The 18728-nt window shown below is 36.1% G+C and overlaps 1 protein-coding gene across 1 annotated transcript in view; it reads left to right on the top strand.

The window, feature by feature from the left end:
• The window catches only part of FBXL2 (F-box and leucine rich repeat protein 2), a 54339-nt gene that overhangs the window by 7986 nt on the left and 27625 nt on the right, over nt 1-18728 (top strand). The window contains exon 2 of the mRNA XM_040078381.1: nt 5513-5574. Within this exon, the coding sequence (XP_039934315.1) occupies nt 5513-5574 (62 nt within the window). The remainder of the gene's footprint in view (nt 1-5512; nt 5575-18728) is intronic.

Genomic DNA, 18728 nt, shown 5'->3' on the forward strand with positions numbered 1-18728 from the left:
AAATAAAAGATTTTGCCAGTCTGTCTCTGCTGTAGACAAGCTTGGTTCAAGATGGGCTTGCATTTCAAGGTTCACTTTGGTGTGTTATAATTTTTATTGATTATACAGAAAGCTTAAGCATGGCTTCTAGTTTAGCAGCATTCCTGTGTCATCAGCTGTTGTGTCTTCAATATCACTTACTTCAGTTCCTGTTGGCAATGTATATCCTAACGCTCCTTTTGTTGCCTGGATACGGCAACGTTTTGCCACTTGCATGGTGTTAAATGATTCTGCCTGTCTGATGCATTGACTGTACATTTCTGGAGGAAGCCCTAGCTAGCAGCAATTCCCTGAGCATTAGAGAATTTTATACACTTATACCAGAGTGTAACATGGGATAATCTGAAATTTACCATAAAGGAAGGGTTTTTTATCTCTTCTTCCTTCTCCATTTTTGTGATGTATTTAAATAAAGAGCTTTTTACAATGCCATTCATTACTTCAGTTTACTTGTGAGCTGCTCTGAGTAGCAAAGCCAATTTGGTGGCTTTCCTACCACTGTAGCACCAGGTGCTTTCAATATCATGGTAAAAGGGAAATAGCACTGGCAACAATCAGGTGTCTCAACTGAGGAGAAGAGATAATGCAGCAAGCTACTGGGTTTTGTGTTTGGCAACAAGAATCTGCACATCAAGGTACTGAATAAAACTTTAATTTTATTTTTCTCAGGAATTTCCTTTAAAGTTTGGTTTCACCATGTCTATTACTGCATGAATAATACTTAATAAAAATTGTTCTTGCCAGTGAAAACATGAAAGACTTGATGCTTTATACGTATGGCTGTCAACCATAGGAGGGAAGGAAATATATGGATTTAATTCCAGCCTACTGTCTCCTTTGGTAAAAAGACCCAAATGTTAGGGTCTTTTCCTGAATTGATAAATACTTCAGCCTTGTTTTCAGTGTATATGCCTTTTGCTGATGCTCTTTAGAGTCTTTCCCAAACCTACTTTTGCCCATAATTCCTTTAGCGTGCTACTAAGCAAGGCTATTTTTGAGAGTCTGGGTTTTTAATAACTTTCGATTTGAGAAGTTGACAGGTTGAAAGTCTTTATCTACTCTGATTTCAGTGGAAATTAGATACATAAATATCTCAGTGGAACTGAGCCATAATGGATGAGCTGCTACCAAAACTGTTTCATCTGTTAAGAAAATAGTCCTCTTCAATAGAGGATTGAATGACAACTGAAATTGCATGCTTAAAAAAAAAAAAGGACAATCACCAAAATTAATAGTATAACCATATTTTGATCTTGAAATAACTCTATCAGAAAAGATGTCTTAATCTCATTAATTCTGGTGAAAACAGGAGACTTTTATCACTAGCTGTTAGACCAGAAGAGATTAACGTGCTGCTTTCAGTGGCAGCAAGCTAAGTGTGGTGTACCAAGAAGTTATGTTCTAGGACTCGTGGCAATTATGATGTTTAATAATATGGAAAGGGAATTAAAATGGGAAGATTATCCCTTTTGGGTTTCACAGATTGACAGAACAGATGCTTTGTTTATATAATAAACAGATTTTTAAAAATGTAGTTGCTAAGTAAATTTAATATAAGAAAGTATCAGGTAATTTTTAAAGGAAATACTCTCTTTTTAGTTCACAACCAATCTTCCAAAAGTACAGTGAAGATATTACCAAGAGAGATCAGTTAAGAAATAAAAGAAATGGCTCGAGATTCAAGTAATAAGGAATTACAGTTTTCTCTTGTGGATTTTGTTTTGTGTTATTTGTTCTTGCAATTCTTTTAAGAATGTAGAGATCTTCTGTATCTCGTCTTGTGTTTACAGGAAATTTAAAGCTGGTTTTAGAGTAGCATTTATTACATATGTTCAGTCGCATCCTTTTTCCTTGTGCACAGATTTGTCTGTTGTATTTGGGGATTTTATACCATTAAAACCACACTTTTGCAGAGTTTGAGCTACCCTATCATTAGCGCAGTCAAACTTGCTACCAAATACAAAAGCAAAGAGAGTTGAAGTGTTCTTTTGACATTCAGGGTATTCTTAATTGTTATTTTGGATTAGTGTGTACAGGTATTCTGAGGGCATGTCATTGTCAGCACGACCTGTAAGTAAAGAAAAAAAAAAAATTTGATAAGAATACTGTATTTTTTACAGTGATCAAACACTTCCTTGACTGAATGTTTTTGGTGGATTTTTTTAATGGATAGAAACAGAAAGCTAGAGGTTATGTAATAAAAAATGAGTAAAAAATAAAAACAACAATACATGAATGTACTAGGGTTCTTGCTTCATTAGTGGAAGTTTTAAATTATTAGAAACTGTTCAAATAATTAATATATTGTCCTATTTGCACCTTCTGTCTTCTTTCTCTGCTTGCATGTGTTTGAAATCATGTTACAAGTGTTTATCTAGAAAATGACTACTCCAGTTGTCCAGTGTTTGTTCTCCGTTAGGGGAAAAACTTATTGAGGAGCCTTTTAAGCAGCCCCTCTCTACTGAGATGCAAATGCAATATGTCTCTAGAAGCTAATAAACTTTCACAGAGTAAAAGAGTACTATAAAAAGACACTTTCATTTTTCTAGATGTGCTTATTCCATAAGAACAATATGTTATTATATGAAAACTGCTGCTAATGTGTACAAGAACACATAAAAAAAGTTACTATTTGAGGGAAAACAGCTTTGAAAGTTTGTGGCCTTATCTGGGGCTGGCGTAGCAGGTGTGGTACTTTGTGTGGCTGGGCAGGTCACATGCTTCTTGTGTTTTTTTCCAGTTTTAACTGGGATTCCTAAATTAACCATATTAGTCAGATAAGCTGTCATGTATTCAAAATAGTTTATCCATCCTTTAGTTTGTCCTTTAACTTTAGAATTATCTTACATAAACATAAAGATTATAAGCCTCTTTCCTAAGAGTTGCTGGTTTCTAGGTTTAGCTTTCCAGCTTGGCTTCAGTAGGAGAATATTTACTACTGTGCTGTTATTTGTAGCAAGTTCACTTTTGTTGATGAGTGATTGGAAATACTATTTAACACAAAGAGCTGTAATGCGTGCTCAAGTCTCTAGAGTAATTTGCCTCATACCTTACTAACTTAGATCCTGTGTTATCCTCACGCAATGAGTATATATGTATGTATCTCTCTTATTTTTTCTCCATATTACTGTATATTTGAAAATCTGTGGTGTAAAAAAAAAGGATAATTAGATTTTTTTTTTTACATATAGGCAAAGTGACAGCACACATGTAAACTAGTAGCAGTCTGCAAACGAGCTTTATTTTAAAATATATGCTATATAAATATATATGTGTCTGCTAGGTGATGTAACTTTTGAGGCATTATCTGTAGCTATAGAATAATTTAAGTTAAAAGAGGTTTTTTAAGTCTGTGATACTGAATGTTCATGTTCTCAGCCAAAATTAATGAGATCTAAGTTAACTTGTCTGTTTTACCACAGACTTTGCATGCTCTCATGGAGGTGACATCCTTTTTTTGTGATTTATGTTCCTAACCTTCAGGGCACAGGAATATTTCCTTACTCGACTCTTTATGAGGATGGCATATATGCTCCTTTTTTCTGAATGAGTTCTGCTGTAAACACAATTAAGCATACAGACTGTTCTTGAAAAAAAAAAATTAAAAATCCCAATATATGCTATTGCTTTCGGGGCACAAGCTGCAAACTTTGAGTAGCATATAATATAAAAATGGCATATTTGGATAATTCATAAACCTATGGGTTGTCGAAGTCAGAAGCAGTCAACCAATTCTAAAAATGTCATTGATGTACATAGTATATTTCAGCCTAAAGGCTGAAAATATCAACAGCAATGGGTATTGGATATAAAACAACCAGAGCAAAGCTCTGGCTATGGTCAGCCATGTGGAACTGCTTAAATCCGATGTCCTTCTTCTGAAGGAGCTCAAATTGTCCTATTTTAATATATATTCATGGTTGTTTTATGGTTTGAATATCTGTAGTCCGCGGTGTGTGAATAAATGTGCTGTTCCAGTTGCTGAAAAAGGAAGCTTGATTAAACTTATCAGTCCTATTGAAAGTTGACAGCTTTATGGTCTTAGATGTGTAGATAGCTGTGCACAGAGGTAGTGGGTGAAGAAATCTGTGTCAAAATTGAAACAGTAGTATGCAGTTAAACTTGGTATCAGTCTAGGTTGTACTGGAAGAGAAAAAAGATTCTTGGCAGCTGCCAGGGGAGGGTCAAGTTTTCAAATCTTACAATATTTTTTTAGGGAGATATTTCCAGGATTCCCAGATGTGTAATTTTTGCTGTCTTGCTTTCTTTATGACAACTGAGCCAAGCCTATATTTGACTTTTTTTTTTTTTTTTTTCCTTTCTTTGCTTTTATGGACCTTTTTTCATTTTTTTTTTTAACAAGAAGCAAAGCAACAGTTTCCAAGTATTCAATGTGCGTGGATCGTAGGATGAACAGAGGGTAATACCCTGAACAGCATATGCTTATAAAAGGAGAAGATTTCTTCCAGTTGTCTTAATGTTTTATGCGATTTTCATTTTTACCTTTTAGTGTTCAGAAAACTCATCTATTTTGGATCCTTCTTCCTAGTTTTTGTTTCTAATATTATAGACAGCAAATGAACTCCCTAAAGCTCTTCTCTTTACACAGGAAATGATTGCTTGTAGCTTTGACATCTTCCAGGCTTTGCCATGGTTCCTTAAATTCCTTTCACCTTCTGTTTTGTTTATTGCTGTATTCCTCCGGTAAAATTTCTCAAGCCTAAATATTTAGACTAAGTTGTAAATCTGGTCAACATCTTTGTTTTAGTTTAACTGTTGACTATATAGCCTTAGTATTACCTGCTTTTTTCCTTGGGTGTTTTCTCTTAGTCTCTCTCTCTTCCCCAACCCCACTCCCCCCTACTCCCCCCCTTAGGATCTGTATTGATAATATGAAATTTGAGTGAGAGGTATTTTCAGTTTTTCTTGTAGCACTTCTTGACATGCTTACTTTGCTTATATAGCAGTTGCTGCCCTATCTGTGGCACTAAATTCTTTAAATATGTAGATAGTTATATTTTATCCATACTCACATGCCTGGGCCAAAGTGTTTGCACTCCAGACAGTGAAAGGAGGGACCTGAATAACTGGAAAGTGTCCTGTTTGTTTTTTGCAATGGGACAGTTTTAGGACTGTGCAGCCAGTGTGTTTGTACTTGTCCTGCTATTACTTGAAGTTTCACTACTGCTTAAAATTCTTCTTTGTGCAGTGTAAATGTGTTTGTTTCATGATTGTTAAGTTGCTCCGTAATTTTTTTGCAGTTAAATCTTAGCACTAGGGAAGAGCAGGGGTATGTGGGGGTGAGGCTTTGTTTCGTACATTGAAATAATTTTATAGTATTGACAACATGTTGAAAACTTGATATTAACGGTAATTTAAGAAAATTAAGCACCTAAGTAGAAGGTGAATAGCCTCTTCAAAGAATGTTTTTCTTGTTGGTTTTTAAAATAGTGCTTTTTCTTTCTGTTTCTAGGTTTTCTCAAATAATGATGAAGCCCTTATTAACAAAAAACTACCCAAAGAACTTCTATTAAGGTAATTCTATGTAACACTTTAAGGAATAAAACCCTGATGATTGTACATTGTTTATGTGTCTTACAGGCTATTAAGTGCTATTCATCCTTTCTTAAATCCTCTTGAAATAAATAACACCACACCTGATTTAGTTCTTGGATTCTTGAGTTTGTTGCCTTGATTTGTTTTAATGTGTTCAAGATATACTGTATCACGGAAGATTTATTTAGTTGCAATTTTTGACTTGCATGTCAGAAAAAGAAGTGAAATAAAATGTCAAATAAACTTTGATGTGCCAAGTAGTCAGCTAATCCGTACTCTCAATGTTTTATATCTGTCTGAAAATCCTAATTCTCTAATGTAGTTCACACTCTTTGTGCCATGAGCTTTATTATAACAAAATAAAATACAAATTCAATGTCAGAGCTTCCAAAAAAGGTCACTGCAGTGAAAAGCTCTATCTATCACCATTACTGTCTGCCTGTGTTGTATAGGGTAGAACTAGCAGAGGGATCTTTCTTATTGTAGTCATTGGGTTACTCATAAATTTTATCAGCTTGCTGGTGAGTGAGTAGATAATCTTTGCAGAAGTTACCTAGAACACCAAGATCAGTAAGTTCAGCCTGTGACTGGTGGATGTCTTCATGCTCTCATGTGGTTGAAATTTGATTTCAAGCAAAGTATAAACCAACTGCCAAATGTGGAGCTCTTGCTTGGTTTGATGTGGCCACTGCAGAGCTGGAACTGAACCAGGTCAGCAACATCTTCTGTGTCCGCAGAGAGGATTTGTTACTGACTAATCCTTAAAGTGGAAAAAAAAAAAGAAGAAAAAAAAAAAAGTGGAAAAAATGTTGGGTTATGATGGTGCAATTAAAATTGAGCTGATGATTTTTTTTCTTAGTATACTGAAGAGAAGTTTGGGTCAGCTTGTGTGTATGTCACTGCTTCCAGTCTGATTTGAAGTGGAAGAATGTCTCAATGGTATTTTGCATCTTGTGCCCGAAGACAGTGCTCCTAAAAACTTTGTGACTGTCACAGTGCTCTCTCAATGGTGCTAAAAAAGCAGACTGTTGTTAAAGGAACTGAATTTTAAAAGGCTTTTCATTTTTGTTGAGATACATTCCATATGGTGGCAGACTGTAATTAGACTCTTGGAACTGTTTAGAAAATGTGATTAAAAGAGACAGCCACTGAATGATGCCCTGAACAGGAATTCTTATACCTTTTGCTTTGTTGAACAAAATGCCACACATGAACCACAAGATAAAAGTCAATGTAGGATGCTGCCTCCTTATCTAAAAGTCATGATGTACACGCACTTCTTTTCAAGCATTAGGACTTCCCAGTATTTGTGGAAATGACTGCTAAGTATCTCATTTATATTATTGAATAGAATTTGTTTATATGGTTTAGGTAGTGAAAAGTACCTTGCACTGAGATAGTAAGGATGTCTTTTGGAGCATCTTTCCTAAGAGAGAGGATGAGGGGGTTGGACTTCTTCAGCACCAGGAAGAGACGACAGAGAGATGCCCTCATCAATGTTTATCTGTATCTGAAAGGAGGATGCTAAGAGTATGGAGCCAGGTGCTTTCCGGTGGTGCCCAGCAATAGGACAAGAGGCAATGGGCATAAACTGGAACACAGAAGTTCCACTTGAATATGCGAAAGAACTTCTTTACCATGTGGATGGCTGAGCAGTGGAATGGATTGCCTAGACAGGCGGTGGAGTCTCCCTCACTGGAGATATTCAAGAACCATCTGCATGCAATCCTGTACAATGTGCTCCAGGATGACTCTACTTGAATAGGGAGGTTGGACTGTATGACCCTCTGTGTTCCCTTTCAACCTGATCCATTCTGATATTTTAAAGAAATCAGCAGGAAGAAAATCCAAACAAACAAGTCCAAGTAATTAGACTCTACCAGTGGCTTAGCTGTTTGTTCTTAGATTCAAGATAGCTTCTTACAGAGAAACTTGGAGAAATGTGCAGGCTTATCTTGGATTTGACCAGCTGAGGAAGTGGTGCAGCTACTCCCTGCCGCTACACTGTTACTGCAGCGTCTGAAGAAGACGTTTTGCATGGTTGAAAGGGGCTGGAACAACAACATAAAATATCGCAGGCCAAGCATACGCGGAACTGATTCAGCCAGCCATCTATGTTTTGTGGACGTCTGTCCTTTATGCAATTGCACGGTGATTTGCCAAAGTAGTGTTGCAGATGTGGCTAGAAGAGTTGATGATCTGAGAAACTGAGCTGTGACTGTCAGCTTTCTCCATAAAGAACACGATGATCTCATGCTGAATGCTGGGACCGGGTCTGCTCTGCCAGGGAGAAATAAAGTGCATATTTCACTATACCCACATGACTGTGCTGATCACCAGGGTTTTGAAATGGAGTGGAAGGAGATGTTTGGGAGGTGCTCTGTAAATCTCCTTTTGAAATTGTACTGCTGCAGGGACAAACTCGAAAGGCCAATGGCAGGGCATGTTAGAGAGAGGGATTTGCATCTGGGTTCTCATCTCTGTAGAGTGTAGATATCTAAGGAAGTTTCAGGTCAGAGACCTGCCTGTCTAAAGGTTTATCAGTGGTGAATTTGTTTTACAGCCTGCATCTAAAGGCTTTTGTAAGACCGAGTCTGAATGCCTTTTGACTCCTGAAACATCAAATGGTCATGCTGCAACATGCTTTAAAATTGTCTTACCCTATGGTTATGGCAGGAGAACTTAAATATTGCTGTAGTGGGTGTGCAATTAATATTCTAGTTAATTTTCCTTTATTAGCTATGCAGTCTACCTTTTAATTAAAAGGAGAGTAAACCAGTTGCAATGGAAACAGTTTGCTCAGAGAGCTGGAACGGAATAGTAAATGCCACTGAAAGGGTCATCAAATGCACTTAGTTTGCTGCTTGCTTGTATCAGGTATGTATGAAAACTGTTAGCACTACAGCCCTCTTTAAAAAAACAACCTGTTGGACTTATGGCAAAGACGTGATTAATAGCTTGTTACAAGTATCTGAGAATTAAATGTAAACACAGTTTCTTCTATTGCCAGAATTTGGCCTTGTTCTCATTTGCATGAAGTATTTAAATTTATGTAGTCTGGCTATAACAAGCAGCCAGTCCAATTTTTTCTCTAAAATTGAAAAGCATTTTCCGGATGGTAGACTTATGAAATAAAACCACTTTGAAATTTATTCATAGAATAGTTTTGCTATACTTGCATACTCTAAAATTGAACAAAATAATCCCTTGGTCTTTTACTGCTGTTCATCATCATTAATATTATGATTGCAATTATTACTATTGCTAATGTAACAACCAGAATTATTTTGGAAGGTTTTCCAGCCAGTGTTATGTCTGTTGCACATTTTCTGTGGAGTATCTACTATGCTTGTAAGTAAATGGTTGATACCCCCAACTTCCCAGGCACAAAACTCATTTGAAAGGATAAGAAATGAGAGAATATTTGTTCTTTCTCAAGTAGACTCAGATAACTGGCCAGAGGAAGAAGAGGCTATCTGATTAATATGGACAGTGGTGCTTTTGAAGAAGAACCTTGTTTGGAAGGGCCAATTATACTTTGAGGTTGGTAGTATAGCTTGAGTGGAGAGAGGGAGGTATTTAATTTGTAACTTTTTGTGGTTTATGGACATTCATTTTTATTGGTAATATTGGAGTATATTTTTACCTGTGAAAGAAATCGTCTGCTTCTAAAAACTCCTTGTAGTATTCAGGCTAAAGGAAAAATTATCACCCCTGTTAGCTGTTGAAATGCTATTAGTCTGCCAGTTGGCAAGGAGTGCTTTTTCCCCTCTACTATTACATATTGCAAGAAGTAAAAGGTTGAATAAGTGCTCAATTGTATGATGTTTAAGTAAGAATTGTGTGGTGGTATTATAAATTGTGTAATTTAAACAGTTTTAGGAAGATTGTAACTTTATTTTTATTAGCCTGTGTTCATGAGAAAGCATCAATTGAATATACAGGACATTCTTTGTAAAATTGAATTGGTGTCTGAAATTCATAAACCCATATCTATCCTCAGAAGAATAAGAAATCAAATCAGGCTTATACTATTTTAATGGTAACTTTTCTAGTAAGATGTCACTGCCTTAAAGGGGTTAATTTTTTTTTTTTTTTAATTGCTGGGGGAAACCTTAAAACAATGGATTATTACAGTTGGAGTGTGAATTTCAAAATATATTGAAAAAAAATGAAGTGTATGTAATTAATGTTAGAATATTCTGATACTTCAACAGCCTATTGCTTTTTTTTGGGGGGGGGGGCGTGGGGGGGCTTGATAAAAAGTAATAATACACTTTTGAAAAGGGACATACAACCAGTACTTTTGGCATGTAGAAAGATGAATAGTATTTGATCATTTGTATTTTAACTGCTAATGTTCTGTACTGTGAAAACTGTAAGTTTTTTCACAAAAATGGTAAGCCTAAGGAATGGAGATGTTTGTCCCTTTCAGCTACTTAAACCAGTTTCAGTTCCTTTCTGCCTACAAAGTGCCAACTTCATAAATTGTACCACAAATATAGAAACTATTGTGAGTTCTGTTATAAACCACGCTTTCTTAGTGCATGTAATTAAGAGTAGATCTTAACTATCAGTCTCAAAATTTGAGTGATCAATCATATTTAGAAGAGGATAAGTAGAGTTTTGGGACTGAAATTAGGAGAGGAACCCAGGAATGGTGTTACAGCAGCAGCTCTTCTTGTAGGCAAGAATATGCAGCTTGAGAGTTGAATAATGGTTTTCACATTTCTGTTTTTTGTTTTTATTACTGCATGCTGATTTTGCTGAGCTTTTAGTATGTTCATTGTTGTAGAGAAAAAGTTACCGTAATCTTAAAACTGGTAAAGTGAAACACAGCATTTGATATATTTGAAATTATGCTTTACCATCTGTGTGGTTAACTGTGGGGGAAATAGAAAAGAAATACAGCAAAGGCTACATAAGAAATTGTCATGACGCCATGGGTACTTCTTAGATAGGTCCTGGAGATACTTGGATGGCCCACAATTGTTGTAAAATTGGCTGCTGTATCTTAGCATACAGAGGACTGACTAGTGAGTCAAAGAACTGAAAAATATAAAACTTTTGTCTGGAGCAGTTCTCGCTTGGTAAGAATTTTGTAAGCAGAAAAACAATATATGTGTTTTGAAGGGGAAAGGAAAAACAATCTGTCATCTCAGACATGATTAATTTTCCCCACTACAAGGATCTGTATAATTAAATAGGGAAATATTTCACCCTGAATAGCTGAGACTGCTGTTTAGTGTTTGACAGTCTCAGGGAAACATTCCAGTTTTATAATGCACATGCAATCTTTTATTTTGATTTTAGATTGCTTTGCAAGTTGTCAAAGTCCTCTATAGTAGTCTGCCAAACAATCACAGTTTAACTGTTTAGAATTAGAAAGAGCCAAATTGATTCAAGTATATAAACTGTTCATAGAGATGATGAACTGAAGGGATTATATTTCTTATGTAAGTAAGACTTCTGTATACTTTTTACAAATCTATGTTTTTTGTGAAGCAGATTCACAATGAGAATCTGTTGCCCCATACTCGCAATTTTCATTAAGTCTTTTAGTATAACATGCCTGAAATACATCTGTCCAAAGAATTAGTGCAGAGCAGCACTAATTGACACTATTCAATATGGTGTGAGTATCCTTTAAATGTTTGCTAGCTAGAAATGTGGAGACTTACACTGACAAGAAGCAAGCAGAAACAATGCAACTGATGACAGCATAATGGCAAATCCTGACTCACTTCTGTGGAGTCATATAATTTCCAGTGGTTCTTACCTCCCAAAAAGTGATCAGAAATTAAACTGAGTAAATGATCTGAGTGAGCCACCAGCATAGGTCATGGACAAGATAAAGCCTTTGGAAATTAGTTAAATATTTTGATTTTTAGCTAGAAAAATAATAGAATTCTAATTATTTTCGCACTGTAGAAGATATACAGGGTTCTTTCAGTATCCTTACATGCTTTGGGAGCAATTTAAAAAATAATATCACATTATTAATGCTATTTTTGTTATAATATGATTTATGTAATGTTACAAAGTATAGTCATTTAGTTTCTCTGTGTCTTCAAGGTAGTGTATCTAACTTCTAATATACACAGACAACGCAATAAGTTGCATCTTTCTCATTAATCAGCTTTTTTTTAGAAAAAATGCCTTTTATTCTGAAGGGGGATAAGGTTTTAAAACTTTCCAGTGACTTATATTCAGGACAGAACTTGGGCTCTGCCTGAAGAAACTAAAGGCTTAATCAATGCTTGGTGAGCAGTATACCCCCCTCAGTATATGGAGAAGGTCTCATGTTGACCTTTTTTTTACACTGCTACATGCATTGTTTGTCTGCATATGAAATTCTTAACCAAGATCGGTTCCAGATGCAAGTTTATGTTTTTCACTTCTTTGCCTCACCAGTTGGCACTTCGTATGCATTTTCTGCCTTCTTTGTATGCGATGCGACATTTGCAAATGATTATATGAACAATTCAGTTTGGCCTTTTGAAATTGGAGTAGGTAGCTGCCATCCTCTATTTAGTATGTTTAAGTGATTTGGTTTTGTTCACAAACAAGTGCCAGTGTAAGCTCAAAACAGAATTTTTTGGGCAGCGATATTTCCGATGGAATTCCTTTAAAAATGTGAGTGAGAGGCTTGAAGAACAGATGCAGAAAACTGCACACTAGTGCTCTTGTATACCACATTAATGAGGAAGAGGAGATGTGGAAATGGAAGTGGGGTTTTATTGTGTCCAGGTGCTAAGTAAAATCTGTGAATTTTGAAAAGGAAGTATTTTTTTAATGGTTCTTCATGGGGCTTCCTTATAAATGGAGTGCTTTAGCTTTGCTTGGTTCAAGTTACAGGTATTATCTCTCAGTAAGAACATGCTTGTGACAAAGGATTAGTCACACTGGAACAAACAGAAGCAAATAAGCATTTGAAGCAGGAGTAACAGCTGAAAGGAGAATAGCAATGACTCGCACAACTCTTGAAATTGTACTTTACTATTTATTTTGTTTAATTTTGTTTTTCTTTTATTTGCTACCAAATCTCTCTTTGGAATCCCATATTTAATGAAGACTTAATTTGATGTAGGGGTTTATTTACCTTTGAAACTGGAGTTTATTTAAACTCTGTCTCTTAGTTCATTCATTGTCAGAACTAAATATTCAGAAGTATTAGTGATATAATGAGCTCTGCTTTTTATGTGGGGCTATGGGAGGCAGAGGGGGAAGTGTTCTTCCTCATTTCCATGTGAAAAGTGCCATCAAAGAACAAAAAGGCGGTCAAAAGATACTCTTACTTTCTGAAAAGCAAAAAGTATTTCTTCAATATTGGTGCTAGACAGTTTAAATAGAAAACCATACATAAAAAGACTTTTTTTGGTCTGTAATTCATGAAGTATTTACAGGAGAGGGGAACATTATTATCTCTGTGTTCATTATGCAAACACAGACATCAGGAAGAGAAGTCTTTTGTTCATGATCATCCTCCAGGCCAGTAGCAGAGCTACAGGTTGGATCAAGTCTACTGAATCCTACTCCAGCAGCTAACCAAAGCACATAACATCTGTGGCAGTAATGATCTTGGGTTATGGAGTGTCCCTAGGCTGCATGGCACCAGTGCATCTTGTTATTTGTCCACATTTCTACCTAGCCACTAATGTGCCGAGTGGTTGTAGGGGATTTTTGCCTGTTCAGTGCCCAGATTATAATCCCTTCACTCATGTGAAAAAATAGACTGTAGGATAGTTGGAATGGCCAGCAGGTTAGATTAGGACTGTGGGCTGCAATTTAAATCATTGTGAGCTAATAATTAGGCTAACTGCTTTTATTTAGTAAGAAGTGTTATAGTTGCCAAATTTGTACTTCATAAAATCACTTCATAAAAATAAAATCTATATTAAAAAATTATAGACTAGCTGAGGCTGGAAAGTTAAACAGAACTGGCCCTTTTTGAATTTATCATTGGGTCTTTTATTTCAGATACTGAGAATATCTGGAAAGGTTACTATTGTGTTGTTATACGTGGACATACTTTACAAATAGATAAAACTAATTTTCAAAGAAAGGGTAATAGGATCCACTTGTCTTGCAAGTAGCATATAGACCATAAAAGGTTAGATGCTGTCCTCTCTAAAATGAATCCAGCAAAGTTGATTTCTGATTCAATGGAAAATAGATGTCAGAATCCTGTTATCAGCCCAGTATTTTGCAATTGCCAATACTTACATCAGTGTTGTGTAGTAATAAGTACCTTGGTGAAAGAAAAGGAGGTTTGCCTTGTAAAGAAAAGGAGGGTTTTTTGTGCCACATTTGTTATTGAAAGACTTTCTATGGAGATCAGCCGAGAAAGACCTGAGTTGTTTACAAGCGGAAACTGCAGGGTGAAATTACTGGAAAGTTTTGGAGCATGTAACAGAGTTTCTAGTTGAAGTGCTTTACATGATAGCTCATCTGCAATGAAAAGGTGTTTAATAACTGACCTGGGAAATCCAGCGTTAGGTGAGTAAATGGATGTATGCTTTGTGTAGCAATTGTTGTTCCTCTGTCTTTTGCTACTGGAACAGGCCTGACAGAAAAGATACTTGTTTTTTGATAGAAAATAGTTAAATTCCTTAAGATTTAAATAGGCCTCACTATTTATCTTTCCAGGACAAATGTTATTTTGTGGTTTTATGGAGTAAGATATTATGGGATTTAGCTGCAAAGTTGGTGAAGTTCAGAAGTACATCAGCATTAACACTGTTAATTTAATAATATAGATATAAATTTATTTATTGAATTTAATATTTATTAAAGATTCTGCTTTTCTGGATTATGGCTATGAGTTATATGAGGCTATCTTACTTGTATGTTTTCTAGCCTGCATTCTAGTGTTTGTACGCACTGCTGGACTACACTTAACCATGAGATACCTCATACCTCAGTAGGGTACTTATTAAAACAGGACAAAGGTGAAAAGAAACCTTCCATGTATAAAGAATTGTAAATATGGTTTGTGTTTAGTGAGTATGGCATTTTAGTAGAAATACAAGACAGTTTCTGTGGTGGTTATCAGACTTTGCCACTGTGTGTATTCACAGGTAGTGAACTGAGAGTGTCTGGTGCCCATTTCTGCTTGCTTGGGCAAGCGTGGAGAAAATTCTGAGAAAAAAAACTACTAAGAAAAAGGAAACAAAGCTATGAAAGCTGTACTTTGTCTCTCTGATACTTTTCCATGCATGTAGGCTTTACTCTTCTATATTGCATGTGAAGGATTTTAACATGAACAGACTTGCTATGCAAGGAATTGTACAAATTAGTAAGAAATCCGTTGTCTAAAATGGGGAAGACATAACAGATTTGTTGTGTGCGTGTTTTCTAGCAACTGAACAATGTGCTAAAGTTGAAGGGATCTTCTAAGCAGGCTATCTAGTCGATGTGCTGTCTTCAGTGAGGCATTTCTCTTCCTTATTATTTTGGTTTTCATTTTGATAAAGTTTGGTATTATCCTTGCATGCAAAGCCACTATAAATTTAAACAGTGTGAAAGCCAAAAGTTTTCACATGGAATTCCATTCACACATCAGTTATAAACAAACCCATATCTTAGGTTTTTGGTGAATCTTTTTAGAAATTACCAGGTCTTTCATACTAAATTCTGGAGGTAGGGCCAGAATTTCTAGGAAGTAAAGTGTCTGTGTGTGGTACTCACTGCCTGCATCTTGTCATCCACTTTTATGAGTCTTTATAGCATTGTATCAAAATACCTACATTGTGTAATTGGCAGGCTATTACTTCAAAAGCTTATTCTTCGTGTGATCAAATGTGGAAGGACCTTACAAAAAACAAGAGAGAAGCAGTCTGACCCTTGCACTCTTTGTTTTCTCTCTCTCAGGGTAGGAGGTACACTGTACAGTGTTGGGGTTTTGAGAAATAACTGTTTCTTTTTGTGGCTCCTTAGGGAAGGAAACAGTGTTAGGAGTCATCTGTCTCTGTGTTTGAAAAGACATTGGAGCATCTATTTACAGCACAAGGGAATAATGAAGTACATGCAGAAATACATGGGAAGATGATGTAGACCATAGATAACCACTTCTTGTTGGCAGAACAGTATACATTGCAGTGACAGTGTCTCAAAAAGGTGACCTATGTCTGTGGCCCTCTTATGCTGAATTTTGGTGAGTCTTGAATATCAAGCAAATTCCAGACTAGAAGAATATGAATCCTAACTGCAGCACTTTTAAGCAGGCAAGAGAGAGATGATGAGAAATCTCAGCCTCCTATTCAGTATGCAGTGGAAAAATTCACCATAGATTTGTTTCATAGAAAATTGAGAGGAATATGACAGTTTTGTTTTTTTTGGAAAATAAGTCATTGGGCAATATCGTTCTTTGAAATTAAAAATTTGGTTGGCTTTACTAACCAAAACTACATGCTTCTACTTATGTCTTTGACTTTTAGCGTTTGGGATTTTAATTCTAAAAGTGAACGATATGTGTGCATCATTTTATCAGTGCATGTTAAAGAGATTAAGTTATAGATGACACAAAGAAACTGTAATGGTTAACCCTTATGAAGACATGGCACTCCTAAGGAATTTCATTAATAACATGATAAACTGAGTGGGTTCATACAAGATTAATTTTACATGGATAGATATGCAGGAGAAAGGAATCTACAGAAAGAGCTGAGACCTGGGCTGTGTCCTAGAGCAGAGTGTGATGGGGAAATGGGTGAGATTCCATAAGATTCTTGTCTGATGCTGTGTCAGGAAGACTGTTACAATGGCCTAAAATGGGAGTAATGAAACCGTATCTGTGTACAACTTTGTTGATACTAATAAAATTTTTAATGTTGCATGTGCTTCTGATGTCTGCATTTGAAGAAACATGCTGAAAAAATAATGGGCAAAGAGAAGGAGATTTAAAGAACTGAAATAAAACAACTGTTAAAATAGGAATTAAAGATGACATGATAAGTGGCTTTTAAACTCGGTGAGGAGAAAGTATGAACTGCTAAAGCACTCTTTAATTTGGTGAAGAAAAGTAGAAAACAGCACAGAGCTGGAAGTCAGACCTTCACCTTGGATGCAAGGGAAACATTTTGACAGAGTGATTAACCAGTGGAACAAACTACCAGAGAAGGTGATGATTTTCCGTGTCTTGAAGGCTTTCAAATAAAGAATAGATCCTTTTAGGCTTTAGCCAAATGCTAGTTTGCCATGAGGGAGTTGAGGAACTCTAAGCTCGTACAACTCTTTGTGCTTTTGGCATGAAGCTCACATGTGGTGTAGGGACTGTTAACATTGAAAGGTCCCCAAGGCCAAACTCATGAGGCATGTATCCAGAGTGGTGTGTGCCTAGGGATGAAAAGGCTTGAAGGACTCCAAGTATTGGTAAGTGAGCTTCTTGAGCTCAATACAGGCTAACTGTGGAGAATTGAAGAGCCTGGGACACTAGAACTCGGAACAGATGGTCCTAAACGTTACTGGGAATTTATTAACTTAATTTCCATTTCCTTGTATTAATACTTGCCAAAGACTGAAGTGGAAATGAATCCTGCTGCTGGCTGCTTCCACCTACGTAGCTGTGGTCATAGAGGACAAAAGTGCTATATATCCAGCAGCCACCCTGCTTGGTAGTTTTTTCCACTTTTTAAAATTGCAAGTGGTCCTTCACCAAATGCCACACAATGTCACTGTCCGACACTGACAGATGACTGACAGCATCAGTGTTTCCATCTCATTTTGTTGGTTGCATTTTAAGTCTTTAAAAACTCTGAAGTCTTTTAAAGACTTGAAATTACTTTAACCCTTGTTGAGTCTTGTGCCTTGTTGAGTAGTTTTCCTGGCTGATAAGGATTTGCTAGTAATTCTGTGGGACTGCGCAGAGACAAGGGTGTATTATAGAGGATAAGTAAATATAAAAGCATGGAAAAAAGTGTTTTCAAGCACATGTGCAAGATGCCTCTTTGGAATTATAAAAGTATTTACTGGCATCTCTTGCCTATTGTACTGTTTAAGTGGAGAGTAATAACTGTGCTTTTGATTGCTGATAATGTCTAATGTTATTACCTGTTTTGATGGGGAGAGCTTGGGCTGCCTCACAGGAAAGGTTCTTCTCTAGAACAAAAAACAAACCTAAACGCATCACAAATGTTTACTTGCTAAAATATTTCTTCTGTTAATATAGAATAACCACATTCATTTTTTAACTTTTTGAAAAGTCACTTCATACAGAATGAAGCAAAAATAAATACATCTGTTCTCCATTTGGTTTTAGTTTAACTTTTTTTTTTTTTTTTTTAGCAGAAATCCTGTATCAGCACTAATCTCTTAACAGCAATAAACAATGAAACATGAAGACAGACTGCCAGACAACTTAAGAGTGGTGGGGGTGTATAAAATACCTTTCCTCAACACCTTATAGTTTCTCCTTTTGTTTCTTATTTCAGTAGAACTGGATACCTCACTTCTAAAGCATGTCACGTTCTTGTTTAGGCAAAAGTATTGTGTCACAAGTTCTTCCTTTGTTGCAAATAACATGGAAATCTGTCTTTTGTGCTTCTGTAAATCTGAGATAACCCTCAGGTTCCACTCTCATGGTGGTTCTAAGAGGAAGCTTCTGCAAGCCAAGAAGCTTTTGCAGCTCTCTCTCATGTAACTCACCCTCATCTGCTGACATTTCCCTCATGGTGGACAGAAAGGTGATTTCAGAATAGGGTTCCTGGTGAGTTGCTGATATTTATGCTGCTCTTAAAAAAGAGAGAACACTTTTGTTTATCTGAACAGTCCAGTGGTTTTCTGAGCACATTGTGTACTTTGTGCATTAAATGCCACTAAGTTTCCTAAAGTGGACGGGTCTCTGAAAGGATGTTCAAATGTCAAAATAGATGCTATCAAAGTAAATAAAGTTGACAGTATTTTATTAACTGTTTCATAGCTTCTGAAAATATTTGTCCTTCTGTTTGCTTGGCTATTAGTTTTTTTTGAGAAAGTCTACTACTCTGTGATAAAAAAAAAGAGAAAAAAAAATATTTCCAGGTATCAAATGAAATATCAGAAGACTACTGTCTGAAGTGATCATAATGAATGTCCAGAAGGTTGTTATGTTTAAGAAGTAATTTCCTTACATTTTTGGCTCTTACCACAGCTAA

Source organism: Hirundo rustica, chromosome 1 (genome assembly GCF_015227805.2).
Source record: "Hirundo rustica isolate bHirRus1 chromosome 1, bHirRus1.pri.v3, whole genome shotgun sequence".
NCBI lineage: Eukaryota > Metazoa > Chordata > Aves > Passeriformes > Hirundinidae > Hirundo > Hirundo rustica.